The sequence below is a fragment of the Scyliorhinus canicula genome, chromosome 9 (assembly GCF_902713615.1).
Source record: "Scyliorhinus canicula chromosome 9, sScyCan1.1, whole genome shotgun sequence".
NCBI classification, from domain to species: Eukaryota; Metazoa; Chordata; class Chondrichthyes; order Carcharhiniformes; family Scyliorhinidae; genus Scyliorhinus; species Scyliorhinus canicula.
Window position 1 is genome coordinate 118,679,449 of NC_052154.1, and position 18,774 is coordinate 118,698,222.

Sequence of the window (18,774 nt, forward strand, 5' to 3'; positions counted from 1 at the left end):
CCCCCAGCCTGAACGCACTGTGGGAAGGTCATGCCCACACGCAAGGTCACGCGCAACCCCAATCCCGACGCAGGGCACCCCCAGCCTGATCGCATGCAAAAAATGACAGCTTGACACCTTGGCAGTGCCAACCTGGCAGTGCCTCTGGCAACTGGCAGTGCCACCTGGGTATCTTGGCAGTTCCAGGCTGTCACACAGGTGGCACTGCTAGGGTGCCAGACTGACACTGCCAAGGTGCCCAGGTGCCACTGCTAGAGTTCCCAGGTGGCACCAGCAGTGCCAGGGCACCACCCTGCTCAAAGGGCATGCGGCTGGGGGCCTCCGATCCACTGCGATACCCCCACGAGAATGGACAGCACCATCATGAGGGTGGAGAATAGTCATACACAATAAACACGTTTGTGCACAAACCAGTATGATGCCTCTGTCACCTTCATCCACAATGCGGGCCGACCTCCGAAGCCTTGGCCCATCTCTCCAGGCATCTCCCCATTCCCGTGGCACCTACCCAACCTCTGGCCCTGGACATGTCCCCGGAGCAGTGTCCCATCCCCGGGCATTCGGATGTTGGCTGCTACGTGTGTGGTGTTGCCTCCTGCAGTGTCCGGGCATCAAGGTATGATTGGGATGCGAGGCAATGACTCCAACATGCTACAGGCCCGCCCACCAACGGGGATCCACTTGGGTTGTGTGAAGTGCTCACTTAACCATGATTGCTAATTCATAATTAGCAATAGCCTTCAGCCGCGTAGCCAGAGACTTCGGCAGTCGGTGGGGGATATGGGTGGTCGGTGGGGCAGAAAGACAGGGACAAGGGTTGCTCCAGGAATGGATATACAGATCCAGGCATGGTGGTGCCAGGAGTTGCTGTCCCCCCGGTTGCTCCCCCAGCGCCCCCCCCTTCCCATGGCGGCCCACCCCATGCAGAGGGTCCCCCACGCTTAGGCAAGGGTCCCTCACCCCCCACCGACCACTGGGGTTGCAAGCCCAGCACCCCCGGGCTCTTTGCCTCTGAGCAAAGATGGATACTCACCTCCTCGTCTCCCCACAGAAGCCCTTCCACCGGGTTCACAATTTTCTAAAAGAGTACTAATCGGGGTCCCAGCATGACCACTTGCTGGGAAGCCCGTTGATTGACAAGAGGCCATTGGATATAGGATGGCTCTCGTTAAGTGTGTGGAAATGGGACTTAACTGTTGATAATTGGTTTCTCGCCACGCTTTGACGAGATCCCAATTTCGCCATTTGAGAGAGGACCGGTTGGCGCAATTCCCGTTTTTGGCCTCCCGCTATTCACCAGCCTTGTGTCGCTTGAGCGTAACGAGGCCGGAGTACCATGCCCTCGGTGTGGGCTGGACCAGGGGGAAACTACTCAAGGCTCAAAAAATTACTGCGTGTGGGTGAATATCAGTGTGGATCTCACCCAAAAAGTCGATGGAAACACCCTGCCAAACTCGCCCAAAATTATACTTGGGGTGCGTTTATCCAGAAAGAATTCGAAGCATGGTGGTAAACGGGAACTGCCGTGAGCATCCTGGCACTCGGGCAACGCAATTCACATTCACTGGTCCTCTTAACGAGGCCCAATGGACATCACGCCGCAAATGACTCTCGCCAGCCGATTCGCTGGGACCGTGCTCACCAGCCACCCGCTAACACGGTCAAGCAGCACTTACAGAGCCAACCCCACTCAGCTCGCAGCCATGGCACTGAGACATCCGGCCACAAACTTTGCAGACGCGAACCTGGGGAGGCTCCTAGATGTGGTTAAGGCCAGGAGGAATGTCCTGTTTCCCGAGGGTCCCGGAGGGTGAGCTACAGGGCAGTCAGTGCCACCTGGGATAAAGTGGCAGCAGCTGGAAGCTCAGGATATGTAACCAGGAGTACTGGCCTCCAGTGCCGCAAGATGGCCAATGACCTCCACCAGGCAGCATGGGTGAATTGACACCCCGCCCCGAAACGCCCGCCTCCCCAACGTGACCAGCAACCCCCCCAACCCTCCATTCGTGCCCCCAACCCACTCTTGATACCCCTCCTTTCACTACCCCCTCTTTTCATTCCAACCCTCCCATCACCCACAACCCACTTTTCACACCACCCTGGTGCTGTCTCCCCCCAATGTTCAAACACAGTGTCCATGCATCAAGGTGTGGTTGGGATGATGGGCAATGAACTCCACATGCTTCGCGGCCCTCCCACTCACGGGCATCCACTTGGAATGTGTGAAGTGTTTACTTAACCATGATTGCCAAATCCCAATAGCAGTTGCCTTCAGCCGCATGGCCAGAGGTCTCCGTGGACAATAGGTGTTATGGATGGGCAGTGAGGCAGACAGGTAGGGACGAGGGTTGCCCCCAGAACAGGAACACATGGTCCAGGGGTTGGCATGGTGGACCTGTGCACTTCTGACCCCCCCTCCACTGCCAGCAGAGCCCCCAGCAGCCCCGATACTCCAGCCACCATGGAGGCCCGCCCCCAAAACCAGGACAGCACCCCCCCCCCCCCCCCCCGGTTGCCTCCTCCCCCCTCCCGAACACAAGGGCAGCATGCCCAATGCCCCCTGGCTTACTACTTGTCAGCGAAGATGGCTGTTAACCTCCCCAGCTCACCGCAGGAGCCCATCCGCCAGTATCACGTTTTTCAAAAGGAGTACTAATCGGCGCCAGTGTGAGCGCTTTCTGGGGAGGCTGGTGAATGGCAGGAGGCTATTGGATGGAGGGTGGCTCCTGTTAATCATATGGGAATATGGCTTCAGTGGTGATAATTGCTTACTCGCCATATCGGGGATCCCGACTTCGCCTACAGGAGCGGGCTGGTTGTATCGCAAACGGGTTGGTGACCGGCACGGTTCCTGTTTTCTGCCTCACCTGCTATTCACCGGCCTCATTGTGCTCTCTCTCAAGCACAACGAGGCCAGAGAATCACGTCCTTAGAAATGTTTTCAAGGACCCATCCAAAGTTACACCCAGCTTCCAACAGGCTTCTTTCTCCCAATTCTGCTGAGTCATAACATCCACTGTCTGTCAAAACTCATTTCCCTCTGTCTTTTGAGAACTCCCGAACTAACTGCCAGCAACAAGTCCGACTCCCACATCTCCTTCTCCGGCCACCCCAGACAAATCTTCCAGTGTCCTTTAACCTCCACAGATTTGTCTCTTGAACTTGCATCAGCATCCTGCCTGGTGGCGAACAGAAAATAGCCTTTGTCTCCCCTGTTCCGGCTCTATCTACCTATCAATATATCTGATCTATCTAATCCAATTTATTCCTTCAATTAAAGGAGACAGTTTAAACAGTTTAAAACATAAGTATTCAATAAAGCCTCACCTTTGCAACACTGTCAATACAAAGTTTGTTGATTTGTTGCAGTGTTTCAATCACACATGCAGTGCGTCAGTAATGGGAGGGTGAATATTGAGCCCTGGAGCAGCAATGAAGCAACCTGTTTTCCTCTATGTACTGTTGAGTTTAAATGTTGCAGCTTTACCCACTTAATGAGCATTTTCCATCACATCCTTGCTTGGGCCTGGTAGATGGTAGAGAGACTTTAAGTGACCTTGATGTCCATAAGACCATAAAACATAAGAGCAGAATTAGGCGATTTGGCCCATCGAGTCTGCTCCACCATTCAATCATTTTTAAAAATAAATTTAGAGGATCCAATTCTTTTTTTCCAATTAAGAGGAAATTTAGTGTGGCTAATCCACCTAGCCTGCACATGTTTGGGTTGTGGGATGAGACCCACGCAGACATGGGGAGAAAGTGAAAACTCCGCCATTCAATCATGGCTGATCTGTTTCTCATCCCCATTCTCCTGTCTTCTCCCCATAACCCTGATCCGCTTATTAATCAAGAACCTATCTATCTCTGCCTTAAAGACATGATGTGGAGATGCCGGCGTTGGACTGGGGTGAGCATAGTAAGAAGTCTTACAACACCAGATTAAAGTCCAACAGGTTTGTTTCGAATCACTAGCTTTCGGAGCACAGCTCTTTAGGTGAATGAAGAGGTGGGTTCCAGAAACATATGTAGAGAGACATCTTTGACTTTGTCGATATATATATGTTTCTGGAACCCACCTCTTCACTCACCTGAGGAAGGAGCTGTGCTCCGAAAGCTAGTGATTCAAAACAAACGTGTTGGACTTTAAGCTGGTGTTGTAAGACTTCTTACTGTCTTAAATACACTAGTGATTTGGTCTCCATGGCCTTCTGTGGAAAAGGGTTCCACAGGTCAACTATTTGTTGTTGAATATTCAGTCCCTGCTCTACAGTTAGCACAATAATATTAATATCAATATTAATGGGCAGCACGGTAGCAATGGGCAGCACGGTAGTAATGGGCAGCACGGTAGCATGGTGGTTAGCATAAATGCTTCACAGCTCCAGGGTCCCAGGTTCGATTCCCGGCTGAGTCACTGCCTGTGTGGAGTCTGCACGTCCTCCCCGTGTGTGCGTGGATTTCCTCCGGGTGCTCCGGTTTCCTCCCACAGTCCAAAGATGTGCGGGTTAGGTGGATTGGCCATGCTAAATTGCCCGTAGTGTCCTAAAAAGTAAGGTTAAGGGGGGGGGGGGGTTGTTGAGTAACGGGTATAGGGTGGATACGTGGGTTTGAGAAGGGTGATCATTGCTCGGCACAACATCGAGGGCCGAAGGGCCTGTTCTGTGCTGTACTGTTCTATGTTCTATGTTCTATCCCTCAAATCCAATTCATCTTCTGGTCAATGTTGACCCCAGTGAGTTGATGGTGAGGGATTTGGAGATTTTGGCTCCAGTGGAGATCATGGAAGATGGATTGACTTCAATGGAAAGCAAATCGGGAGAGATGGAAAATGGACAGTTGACTGGCCAATGTCAGTTCTATGATATTCTTTCCCAGGGCCTCAGAACTGTGCAGTGCACTATCTTCCTCAAACCTCCCTTTTTACTTCCTTTCAACATGTTATCCGTTACTTCTTGACAAACCTAACTTTTTTGCCTTGCTTGTACGTGACACTATAGAACTTGGACTTTTACTTACATTTCTTATTTAAAGATGAGACCTGCTATGCATATTGCAAAAATAAAATTAATAAATAACATTTTACTTTTTTGCTTTAGCTCAACTTTGTTGAGAGATCTTGGTGACTGGTCAATGGCTCATTGGATTGGGTAGGATGGATGGTGGGTTCCAGAGCTGGCAGAGGGAAGGCATCAGAAGGATGGGAGATCTGTTCATAGACGGAAGCTTTCCCAGTTTGAAGGCGCTAGGGGACAAATTTAACCTGCCGCCGGGAAACGCCTTTAAATATCTGCAAGTACGAGCCTTCTTGAAAAAACAGTTAGTGGCCTTTCCGACGCTGCCGCCACTGAGGATACTGGACAGGGTGGTCTCTGGAACCTGGGTGGGGGAGGGGAGGGTGTTGGATATCTACCAGGAACTACAGGAGGCGGAAGAAACCCCGGTGGAGGAGCTCAAGGGCAAGCGGGAGGAGGAGCTAGGTGATGAGTTGGAAGTGGGTCTGTGGGCAGAGGTCCTGGGCAGGGTTAATTCCTCCTCATCATGTGCCAGGCTCAGTCTAATTCAATTTAAGGTGGTCCGCCGGGCACACATGACGGCAGCGAGAATGAGCAAGTTTTTGGGGGTAGAAGACAGTTGTATGAGGTGCAAGGGCAGCTCTGCAAACCATGTCCACATGTTTTGGGCATGCCCGGAGCTTCGAGTGTTCTGGCAAGGGTTTGCGAGGACAATGTCCAAGGTGCTTAATACATGGGTGGTGCCGAGTCCAGAGATAGCAATTTTTGGAGTGTCAGAAGACCCGGGAGTTCAGGGGGCGAAAGAGGCCAACGTCTTGACCTTTGCCTCCCCAGTAGCCCGGAGACGGATTTTATTAATGTGGAGGCACTCGAAGCCCCCGAGTGTAGAGACTTGGTTACCGACATGGCTGGGATTCTCAGCCTCCAGAAAATAAAGTTTGCCTTAAGTGGCAGTTGTTCGTCGACTTTCTCGGGGATAATTAAAATGTCAGCAGCGGCAATCTGTGGGGTGGGGGGGGGGGGGGGGGGGGTGTGGGGGGGGGGGTGCGGTGGGGTGGGGGGGAGCGGGGTGAGTGTTTCATTGGGATGGTGTGGGAAGATTGGGTCGTGTGGGGTAATGTCTATTTAATTGTTATTATATATTCTCTTTTGCACTATGTTAATGTTCACTCTAGTTTGTTTTGCTATTATGGTTACTACTGTTTTATTATGAAAAATTCTGCAAAACCTTAATAAAAATACTTTTTTTTAAATGGCTAATTGGATGTAAATATTTTGACAAAATTGGGGAGTTTATTTAAAATAGTGCACAGAATTACATAGACTTTGTGGTGCAGGAACAGGCCATTCAGCCCAGCTAGTTGATAGTAGTGTTTATGCTCCCCCTCAGACCTCCTCAATTCTACTTCATTTAACCATATTAGCATTGCTTTCTCTTCTCTGTGATGTACTTGTACAGCTTGTATCCTAAATGAACTATGGAAGCCACTTCAACTATTCCATGCAGCATCAACTTCCACATTCTGACCACTTTCTGAGTAAATAGTTTCTCCTATCGGACTTATTAGTGTCCATTTTATAATTAGAACCCCTCATTTTGGATTCCCCTGCAAGGGGAAATATTGAGCTGGCCTGCCCGCCCCAAGAATACCACGGGTGAGCTGCGTACAATGGAGAATTCCATTGACCTCCGGCGGGATTTTCCAGTCGCGGGGCGGACGCAGCTGGTGAATCCTGTCCATTTTCTCAATATCTAATGGCATGTTTTTTGCCTCTTTCGACAGCATTTATACACTTCTGCGGATCATTAATGTGGAGAAACGGAGGGATTCTGCTCGCGGGAACAGATACCTCATTGAACTGGAGTTGATGGAGAAGGGGAGGAAGGTGGTCCGCTTGACAGATTACATCTACCTCTTGCTGCACAGAACCAAACAAGATGATGGAATTGAAATTACAACACATTTGCAAAATAAGGAACCCACTCAGATGAATGTTCCATACTCCAAGCCTCTCCTGTGTCAGCCGGTAGGGTTGCATATGAGATCGGATGTCCTGGTACACTTTGTGGTTCCAGGTGAGGAAGAGTTTCACTGAATTCAACTAGATAGATGTAAACCCAGCACTCACAGCTTTGAGAACAGTTATTTTCCCATTTTTACTGGCTCTAATGTTTTTAGATGTTTCTTTTTGATGCCTGGTTTGCTGGGAAACAAAGTGGGTTGATTTCCCCCTTCCAGCTGAGCAAGCCAATCAGTGTTGAACTAAGAATCAGAAAATTTTACATGTCTGTGGTCTTAATCTATTAGTAGGATATCTCGTCATACAATGTAAGCTTTATTGTGGACAGCATCAGGAGAGATCTGACATCTTTGTACCCTCTTCCATAATCGGTTTATTTTTGGAGGGGAAGGTGTAAATCTTTCTTAGTCCCTAGAGTGCATCCAGCCAATTTAACTAACAGCAGCAAGCTTTTGTGGATTTAAATGAAGAGGATTATTTATTCAAGCCCCCACCTTGAAAGACTAATCACCGTGGTTGGCATTTTCTGGCTTGGCTCACTGCCAGGATCTTCCGATACCACCAAATGTCACTGGACTTTTGGTTGACCCATTACATTCCCGTGGTGGGGTCCCGCCACAGCAGAGCCGGAAAACTCCGGCCGACGTCACTCACGTACAAACACAAATGAGAAAGATACAGTTCAAGGGAATAATACACTGCTACAGGATGTAAACAAAAGGATAGTTCACACATTTGGCTCATCGTAGGACACGCATTTAATGCATGCAAGCCCAGCAAAGGCAGTGTTTTCTCTGCAAAAAGATGCTTCAGGTGGTATTCAATAACTGTAGATGTATATCTGGAATTATTATAGGATTCGCTCAAGGAAATCAATGTTCAGTGGGTGTGAAAATGAATCACTTGTAGCATCTCCTTAACAAGAAGTCAAGTGTCTTTACAGGTGAACTTGAAATAGGAATAGAGCTGAGTGGCTTTTTAGATGTTACACTCTCCAGGTTTACAAAGGCATGAGTCTACTGCCTTTTCCACTGCTGGTGTTCTGCAGCTGGTAATCGGTATAGCCTCAGTTTCTCTCTTGGTCTTGAGATAAGTACAAGTTGATATCTAAAGATAGTTTTGGTAACATGATCAAATTCTGCTGTCACCCAGAGTGATCTGGATGTCCGAAACCATGGCAACACGATGGAGTAAGGGATGAGTTTTTCGCACTTGCTCATGGTGAAACATGTTCCTGCCCCGCTCTCATTGTTCAGGTCCAAATTACCAGACATGGGCCTGGATTTTCATCAAGTTTGGATAGAAATCCTACACTGTAGAAGGAGGCCATTTGGTCCATCGAGTCTATAACGACTCACTGAAAGAGCACCCTTCCTCGGCCCACTTCCCTGCTATCCCCCGTAACCCCACCTAACCTGCATATCCATGGATGGAAATGGGCAATTTAGCATGGTCAATCCAACTCACCTGCAAACCTTTAGACTGTGGGGAGAAACCAGAACACCTGGAGGAAATCCACATGGGGTGAAAGTGCAAATTCCACACAGACAGTGACCCAGGCCAGAATTGAACCCAGGACCCTGGTGGTATGAGGCAGCAGTGCTAACCACCGTGCCACCTTGGAATGTCTTAGGAGCTTTTTTAAAATGGCAACCAGAATCCAATTTTGGGATCCTGAACCCCATTTCTGGATTTCCGATTTTTGGGAATAGCTTTTAAGATTGCGGGATGGTGTGGGTCAAAAGCCCACACCCTGCATTCCCGATCAGGCTGACTCCACTGCAGAGTTAGGCATTTCCCAGCATGTCCACGGTTTTCATGGAATTGGGCTCAGTTTTCAATGGTACACGGCACCTCAGAGGCGAGATTTAGAAAGATAAGTTCAAAAGGTCCTCCTCAGCCCTCCATGTCAATATATGCCCCCAAAACATGCTCTATGGTCCCTCATGGACCCCTCCCATGCCCATTCACTCATTCTACACAACATAGAACCAATGAACCCTATAATGACAGTCGGATGTGTAAAAACCACTTTCTTTGATAACTTCCATTTTGTCTTAAAAATCCCTCACTACAGGGCAATAAAAGTGTCAAGCATCCAAATCCTTTACAGAGTCAGTAACTGAAATTGGAAACATTTGAAACCACTTAACCTTGCAAGAGTAAATATTGTGAAATTGTAAGCAAATATCAGCGCTCCAGAGCTGTCGATCAAGTAATTAAGCGGTCTGGACCTCAGTGTTTTGAAACTCTAATAGATATCAGGGTTGCATTCTACTGTCACTATCAAGTTCATTAGGTCTATGTACTATACACTGGGTGAATTGATATGGAAGTTCCACAGCTTGGCATAAGGGCATGAGGGACTTTAGAGAGTGGGTGGGAAGCATACTTTGGCATAGGAGCATGAGCGGCCATAGGGGGTGGTTGAGGGGCATTGAGGGCCATGAATGACGCATGGGGTGTGTTTGGGGACCTTTTCAAGCATCAAGAATTCCAGCAGGTTGATCTCCACCCTAACAGGATCCGCCTTAGGGCGATCAACGAGGCGAAGGCTACAACATCTGCCTCCCCACCCGTTTCCAACCCCGGCTGGTCCGACACCCCGAATATGGCCTCCCGAGGGCCTGGGTCCAGTTTCACATGCAACACTTTAAAGATTACCCTAAACACCTCCTTCCAGTAATCCTCCAGCTTTGGACAGGACCAAAACATATGAACGTGATTTGCGAGCCCCCCGCCCCGCAACGTTCACACCCATTTTCTACCCCCTCAAAGAGCTGGCTCATCCTCACCCTTGTAAGGTGTGCTCTATACACCACCTTCAGCTGGATCAACCCCAACCTTGCACACTAGGTGGAGGCGTTCACCCTCCGGAGCACCTCACACCAGACCCCTCCTCCATACCCTCTCCCAACTCTTCCTCCCACTTTGCCTTCATCCCTTCTAGTGGCGCCTTCTCCTCCTCCAAAATAGCCCCGTAGACCGCCAACACTACCCCCTTCTCTAGTCTCCCTTTCAGCAGCTCCTCCTCCAGCAATGTGGAAGCTGCTCTACTGGGAAGCTCTGTATCTCCTTTCTGGCAAAGTCTCGAACCTGCATGTGTCTAAATATTTCCCCCTGCTCCAGCCCATACTTCGCTCCCAGCTGCTTCAATCCCATAAAACAACCCCCAAGAAACAAATCTTTTAATGTCCTAATTCCTTTCTCCTTCCATCTCCAAAAATTTCCATCCCACCTCCCTGGCTCAAATCTATGGTTCGCCCGAATTGGCATTTCCCTTGATCCTGCCCCCAACCCGAAATGCTGTCGAAACTGCCTCCAAATTCTCAGCGAAGCTATTACTACCGGACTCCCTGAATATCTCCCCAGGGTCGTCGGGAGCGGCACTGTCGCTAGCCCCTTCAATCCCGACCCCCTCCCCAAACTCTCCTCCATTCTGACCTATTGGGAGTCAACCTCTGACCCATTGGGAGTCAACCTTGTTCTTTGTTCTTTGTGTATTCCGAGCTTATAACCGGTAAAGGTTGAAATTTAAGCACATATTGGCCACGGAATATTTGTAACATCAGGTCCATTTACTTGCATCCTCCATAGAATAATGAACAGAGCTGCAGAATTCAATTCCCAAAACATCATAAAATTTCCAGAACATCCCGTATTAATAGGGAAGAACCCTGTATTATATGTATTAGAATTACCTTTAGTGCACATCTGCCACCCTCCTGACATGGCATTCTTTGAAAAACAATCTCTTTACGAAACAAAAAGCCAGCTCTTCACTTGAAGCCTAGAATCCAGTCTGCCTACAGCAGGTATCCACTGATACAGGGCTGAGTTTATTTGATGTACATTTTGGGATTTTAAAAATAAAATTCATTTATGTGATTTGGGCGTCACTGGCTAGGCCAGCATTTGTTGCCCATTCTGAGTTGCCTTTCAGAAGGTGGTGGTAAGCTGCCTTTTGAAACTGCTGCAATCCCTGAGGTGTAGACACATCCACTGTGCTGTTATAGAGGGAGTTCCAGGATTTTGTCCCAGCGACAGTGAAGGAATGGCGATATATTTCCAAGTCAGTGTGATGATTGACTTGGGAGGGGGTCCTCCATATGGTGGGTTCCCAGGTATCTGCTTCCCAGGTATCTTCTAAATGCTGCCGAAGGAACATTGGTGAGTTACTGCAGTGCATCTTTTAGATGGTACACACGGCTGCCACTGTTCATCGGTGGTGGAGGGATTGAATATTTGTCGAAGGGTAGCAATAAATCGAGCGGCTTTGTCCTGGATGGTATTGAGTTTCTTGAGCGTTGTTGGAGCTGCACTCATCCAAGTAAGTGGGGAATATTCCATTACACTCCTGACTTGTATCTTGTAGATGGTGGACAGGCTTTGGGGGGTCAAGAGGTGTTACTCACTGTAAGATTTCAAGCCTTTGACCTGCTCTGGTAACCACAGTATTATTATGGGTAGTCCAGTTCAGTTTCTGATCAATGGTAACCCCCAGGATGGTGATTGTAGGGGATTCAGCGATGCTAATCATAGAATCATAGAATTTACAGTGCAGAAGTAGGCCATTCGGACCACTTGTGTGGCGCAAATGTAACTTGCTTCTTGTCAGCCCAAAGCTGGATATTGTCCAGGTCTTGTTGCATTTGGACATGTACTGCTTCATTATGTGAGGAGTCACGAATGGTGCTGAACATTGTGCAGTCATCAACGAACATCCCCATTTCTGAACTCAGGATGGACGGATGGTCATTGATGAAGCAGCTGATGATGGTTGGGCCTCGGAAACTACACTGAGGCATTCCTGCAGTGATGTCCTGGAGCTAAGGTGATTGACCTCCAACCACCACAACCACCTTTTGCAAGAATTAGCATCAATGTGGTGAATCAAAGTTAAGTCAATGAATCTAATGGAGCTCATTTACATTTATTTATACCTTTAATTTATATTACGTGTTTCACAACATCCATCTCACCCTGAAAACAGAAAGCTTATATTCATAATAATTATAATATCATAGTATGAAATTTGGTAAAAATAGAATGTACAGCTGGACTTTTACTCAATTGAGGAAGTGAAAACTGCTCAACTGTCATTTATTTCTAATTCAGTTGCTGAATTTGTATGATGTAAAATTGTGAACTAAATTTTCTTCATTCAAGTGGGGTTGCGATCTCTCACACAGTTGCTTTCCAATGGTTTTGTTGATGCCCAAAGTTTTGCATGTTCACCTCTCAGCCTCGTGTGTTCCTTTAGCACGTCGGTCTCTCTCAGTCTTACATTCGAGCCTCACAAAACATGTCTCAGCCTTACGTAAAAATTCCTCATCTTTCCCTTAAGTCGCACACTGTGGTAAAAGGGCCTCTCAGCGGTGAAAATAGGGTCTATTTGATGTCAGCACTGGGTTCGAAGGGCCCTGCTGGGTTTGGGTTCTCCCCCCCCCCCCCAATGTGTGAATCACATGCTGCTACTTTAGCCTACCAGTGAAAAGAGAATCTGTTGGAAATGGGGGAGGGACTGGGTTTCCTGGTACTGTTTGAGGTAAAGTGCAGAATCTTCATAACTTACTCTATGAAAATCCAAATCCAAGCCTTAAACACAGCAAACTCCCAGAATGCTGAATCTAAAGGAGGTGGTGCGGCTGGTGGTGGGGGTGGGGGATGCTGCCTCACCGCTGCCATTCCTCCTGGGTTCCTTCGATGATTACTTTGTACTGGAACAAGAAGAGCAAGTCCCAGCTCCAACTTAAAAAGGTAACAGCACACTGTTAGCAGTTAGCAGCATACATCTCCATTTCACCACTCACTGGACGATGTGGGCTATTAAGTCATGTTATCAATATCTAATGTTCTACAAACCCACCACATACTAATACGGAACTATTGCCACAATTGCCGAATCATTAACTATTTTATATTTTGGGTGAACATTTGCAATTTATGCAAGTTAAGTTCACATGTCCTACCTATTTTCGAATGCAGTACTTCTGCTTCTGGTATTGCTTGGACACAAAGCAACCCTCCCCCTCACTTTAGCTCTCCTTGTTTAATCATTCTCTTCCACGCATCAGAGGAAGACTCAAAGGAAACATTGAGCTCATGGAGGTGATGCAGTGAATAGCATCAAAGTCCCAATGTCAGCTGAGTAATGAGAAATAACTGGAGAAACTGGTGCTTCTTAGCCTTAGAAAGAAAAGATACTGTTAGCAGTATATAACAGTGTGAAGAAAGGTAAATCATTAACACTTCTTAAAATTCAACCCTGGGATGAGGAATGTGTTCAAATAGCGAAATAGCCATTTATAATTTATGAGGGTGGTCATATAAAGTGATCGGCACACTGAATAAAACACTGGGAAATTTAACAGGCTAAAACACTCAAGTAGAATTGATGCTTTTTGGGAAGGAACAGCTAAGATGGGCCAGTTTCGTTCTTGACCTGTCTTATGGTCTCCTGAGAGCAGTGGAGAAAAGTGGAAAAGTCATGTCTGAGAGTGGCACAAGTGATTTTACATCAGCAATTACTCTTCCCTTTTTTTTGATTGCACAGTAAAGAACCAGGCCAGATGGGTGCAGCAGTTCATTATGGATATGGAAGACCTCTATAAGGCAACAAAGGATGAAAACTTCAACATTATCATCATTGACTTTGACAGTACTGACATGGATGTGGAGTACGCCTTGAGGAACAGCAAACTGGCTCGGTACAGTGAATGCTATAGACTTATTCTGGCAAATTAAAATGGGACTATCTTGGTTGTTGTTTATGCATTTAATTTAATTAGTGAGAGAGGGATGCATCATTTCAGTCTCGATGGTAACCTGGATAAATAACATTATGATGCAATTTATAAATGCAGCTTATGTCAGAGCACAAATTAAAACGAGCTCACCTCTTAAATTGGAATGTGTGGTATTTTAAGAGATAATCATGTACCCAAATTGAAATGAGCTTTGGCACCATTTACCCCAGCCACCAATGATGGACACTTATGAGATCATCTGGACTTTGTCTATTATCCTGACTAAGTTTGATGGGTAGGCAACAGAGGTGAACATGTGGACAGACAACAAAGATGAACATGAAGTGCATTTTGGTATAAGCTATGCTCAGGCTATGTTAACAGTGCAAGGTCTTGTTGAGTTGATGGGAGTGTATAGTGTCAGGTTGGCTTTAATTTCCTTTTTGCAGTTATTTATTTGCTTTATTCAGTTTAGTTGCTACAATGATTTTGGATATCGGCCCTGACTTGACTAACTCAAAATTACTTGCAAAGCTACTGTGATATTGTGTAGAATTAGCACTCTGGACAAGAGTTCAGGAAAGGGCATGAATTTCATAATAACTCTGAGACTATTCTCTTTCTTGGATATAGTCCCTTTGGTTCTTTACGAGAAAATGGACAGCAGGACTCCGCCACTGGCCCCAGTCCAATATAATCTCATTTACTTCAACCCAGGGAGTGTCCTGCTCTTGTGGATCCTCCTTAAATGTACTACGCCCCAGGTCTTCTTTGGCTAGCCCGGTCTTCTATTCCCTTCTGGGGACGTCCATTATAGTACACTGTGGTGAGGCATACATTTGGGTGGTGAAATATATGTCCTACTTCTATTAATTTTATTATTTTCAAAATTCACAGAAATAAAGGACATTTTACTTCAGGTATAAAATCATAATATTACATAAAATATAATGTAAAAACATAAGAAATATAAGCAGGATGTTTGGTCCTTCAAACCTACTTTGCCACTCAATACGATTAAGGTTGACCTTCTACCACAAAGCTACCTTCCTTTATTAATGTGCGATGGAGTCCAGATTGAAGGTTTAACAATTTGACTACAGCCTTACGACATAAATGTCAGTTGTGCCGTACCGCAGCCCTTAAGTTTATTTCAGTAATACATAAATCCACTTTAATTTCTTCCTTTTGGCTTGTGATTGTTGGCAGATCTAACTGAATAGGCTTGAATAGGAAGTTAAAATACTGCTAGGTTCATTATCAGTTTCACAGAATCCTGCATCAGCAAAACCTGCAGGTTTATATGGAGGAACATCTCTTCATTCTTGACAAAAGAAAACTAATGTGTGCAGGCACAGAGGACCCTCCGATGACACCAATTCTTTCTCAATCATCAAATGCATCATCAAACACAGTTTGCAGCAACTCCACTGCCCATCTTATATGAGCCTTTGTTTCATACATTGTTAAAAATATGTTGAGTTGTTAGACCTGCGCTCTTCATTGAACCAGGGTTGATCCCCTGGCTTGGTAGTAATGGTAGAGAGCGCGATATGCCAGGCCATGAAGTTGCAGATTGTGGTGGAGTACAATTCTGCTGCTTCTGATGGCCCACCGTGCCTAATGGGTGCCCAGACTTGAGTTGCTAGATCTGTTTAAAGCCTATCCTATTTAGCATGTTGCTAGTGCCACACAACACGATGGAGGGTATTCACAATGCGAAGACGGAACTTTATCTCCACAAGGACTGTGTGGTGGTCACTCTACCAATACTGTCAGGGGCAGATGCATCTGCAGCAGGCAGGTTGGTGAGGATGAGGTCAAGTATGTTTGTCCCTCTTGTTGGTTCCCTCACCACCTGCTGCAGTCCCAGTCTAGCAGCTATGTCCTTTAGGACTCGGTCAGCTTTTTCATGCATGGAACAATCTGCCTAGACTGTAAGCAGAGCAATACTTTTCACTGTACCTCAGTAAAAGTGACAATAAATCTAAATGGTGGAGTAAGTAAGAGAAGGCCCCATTGTTGTGATAATTAAGAATTGACCCCAATTTGTAGAGACGGTAAAGATTGGCCCCATTGCCAATCTACATATGAACCTACATACAAATTTGTAGCAAGAGTAGGCCACTCGGCCCCTCAAGCATACTCCACCATTTAATAAATTGCTGATTTAATTTTAACTCAACTTCACATTCCTGCCTGCCACCAATAACATTTCACCCCATTGTTTATCGAGAATCTATCTAGCTCTGCCTTAAAGATTTCAAACACTCTGCTTCAACCACCTTTTGAGGAAGGGAATTTCAAAGTCCCATAGCCCTCTTTGAGAGAAAATTATTTTCTTCATCTTTGTCTCAAATGGACGACCACCTATTTTTAAATGGTGGCCCCTAGTCCTTGATTCACCCACAATAAGAAACATCCTCTCCACTTCCCCCATGTCAAGTCTCCTCAGTATCTTAAATGTTTCAATTTTTTACTCTTCTAAACTCCAGTGGATACAAGCCAAGCCTGTCCAACCTTTCCTCGTAAGACAACAAGCCTTTTCCAGGTATTAATCTACTAAACCTTCTCCGATCTGCTTCCAATGCACTTACATCTTTCCTTAAATAAGGAGACCAAAACTGGACGCAGTAATCCAGATTGGTCTCACCAGTATCCTGTATAACTGAAGCATAACTTCCCATCTCTTGTATTCACAGAGTCATAGAATTTACAGTGCAGAAGGAGGCCATTCGGCCCATTGAGTCTTGGAAAGAGCACCCTACTTAAGCCCACGCCCCCACACTATCCCAGTAACCCCACCTGACCTTTTTGGACATGTAAGGGCAATTTATCATGGTTAATCCACCTAACCTGCACATCTTTAGACTGTGGGAGGAAACCGGAGCACCCAAAGAAAACCCGCAGACACACAGGGAGAACGTGCAGACTCTACACAGACAGTGACCCAAGCTGGGAATCGAACCTGGGACCCTGGAGCTGTGAAGCAACTGTGCTAACCACTGAGCTGCCATGCTGCCAACATTCAATTCCCCTCGCAATAAATAATAACATTCTATTTTGATATTTACTTGCAGCAGTGCATGCTAACCTTTTGCGATTCATACACTTGGACCAGATCACTATATCTCAGAGCTTGCAATCATATCTGTTGACACAGAGTTTGGTCAGGGAAGTGACCATGGATAATGATTAAGAGCACGGCCAGCTGACTATTCCCCTGGGTTAGAAATAGTAAGGATGGGAAACAGGAATCGGATAGCTGAAGATCCAAAATAAGATTCAGACAGTTCTGGGTGGGTTCGGAGAACTGTGAAATTGAAATATTATTGAGTTGAAAACAACTGAAAATGGACTAAACAAAAATAGAAAAATTGGATTTAAAAACAAGGTAGTATGCAAACTGGACAATGTGTTCAGTGACCAGAGGTTTGTGGTTATAGTGTGACAAAGAAATGTTAACATGGGATTTCCCTATTTTAAATGTTTACATAAAAACTTCACTGAAAAATCGTGGCATGACATGTAAGAGTACCATTTGAAGGAAATGTGTGCAATATGTCAAATATTTTATATTTATCTTGATAGATAAAGAATGTAAAAATATAATGATGATCCAGTTCCATATTCTCCCAACAGTGCAAAAGGAAGCCATCCAGCCCATTGAGCCAGCATAGATTCTCTGAAACAGGACCTTGGCCGGGATTCTCCCCGACCCAGCGGGGCGGGGGGTCCCGGCGTCACGGAGTGGGGTGAACCACACCGGCGTCGGGCCGCCCCAAATGTGCGGAAGTCTCCGCACCTTTAGGGGCCAAGCCCGCGCTGGAGTGATTGGCGCTCCGCCGGCTGGCGTGGACGGCCTTCACCGCCTTGCCAGCCGGGGCCGAATGGACTTCGCTGGCCGGCGTAAATCCACGCATGTGCCGGAGCGTCAGCTACTGCTGACATCATCACCGTGCATGCGCAGGGGAGGGGGTCACTTCCGCCTCCGCCATGGTGAAGGCGGAAGGAAATGAGTGCCCCCACGGCACAGGCCCGCCCGCCGATCGGTGGGCCCCGATCGCGGGCCAGGCCACCGTGGGGGCACCCCCGTGGGCAGATAGTCCGCGCCCCCAGGACCCTGGAGCCCGCCCACACCGCCAGTCCCGCCGGTCAGGTAGGTGTTTTGATTCCCACCGGCGGGAGAGGCTTGACAGCGGCCGGACTTCGGCCCATTGCGGGCCGGAGAATCGCCGGGGGGAGGGGGTCCGCTGACCGGCACGGCGCGATTCCCGCCCCCGCCGAATCTCTGGCGGGGGAGCATTCAGGACATGGCGGGGGCGGGATTGACGCCAGCCCCCGGTGATTCTCCGACCTGGCGGGGGGTCGGAGAATCCCGCCCCAGATCTAGGCCCACTACCCTGCTCTATTCCCATAACCCCACCTAATCTGTACATCTTTAGACAGGTGTAGGAAACCGGAGCACCTGGGGAAAACCCACGCAGACACAGGGAGAACATGCAAACGCCACACAGTCACCCAAGGCTAGAATTGAACCTGGGTCCCTGGCACTCTAAGGCAACAGTGCTAACCACCGTGCCACCGTTATTGACGAAGGTGCTTTGGAGATATAATTATTACAAATTCTGAATCTAGGAAGGTGTGCTCTTGATATTTGGACACATATTGGGTAGGATTGTTCCATTTGGTGGCAGAGTGTCCACGCCGTCGGAAACGCCGTCGCGTTTCACGACGGCGTGAACGGGCCGCTAGGAGTGCAGATTCTGGCCCTACAGGGGGCCAGCACGGTGGTGGAGCGGTTCACGCCACTCCAGCCTCTCATCGCGGCATGAACCGTGCGCCGCGGGATCCGCGCATGCACAGTGCGCGGTGGCCTCCCTCAACGCTCTGGCTCAGACGCAACATGGCACGGGAGTTCAGGGGCCGGCGCAGAAGAAAATAGGCCAGGGGAGCGAGAGGCTGGCCCATGGGCCAGGCCCCATCGG

The 18,774-nt window shown here is 47.5% G+C and overlaps 1 protein-coding gene across 2 annotated transcripts in view; it reads left to right on the top strand.

Annotated features, from left to right (window-relative positions):
* LOC119971632 (N-acetyl-beta-glucosaminyl-glycoprotein 4-beta-N-acetylgalactosaminyltransferase 1-like) overlaps positions 1-18,774 on the top strand; it is a 1,002,314-nt gene that overhangs the window by 944,762 nt on the left and 38,778 nt on the right. For both annotated transcript variants that reach the window (XM_038807455.1, XM_038807457.1), the window contains 2 exons: positions 6,800-7,092; positions 13,594-13,747. In XM_038807455.1, coding sequence (XP_038663383.1) covers positions 6,800-7,092; positions 13,594-13,747 — 447 coding nt within the window. The remainder of the gene's footprint in view (positions 1-6,799; positions 7,093-13,593; positions 13,748-18,774) is intronic.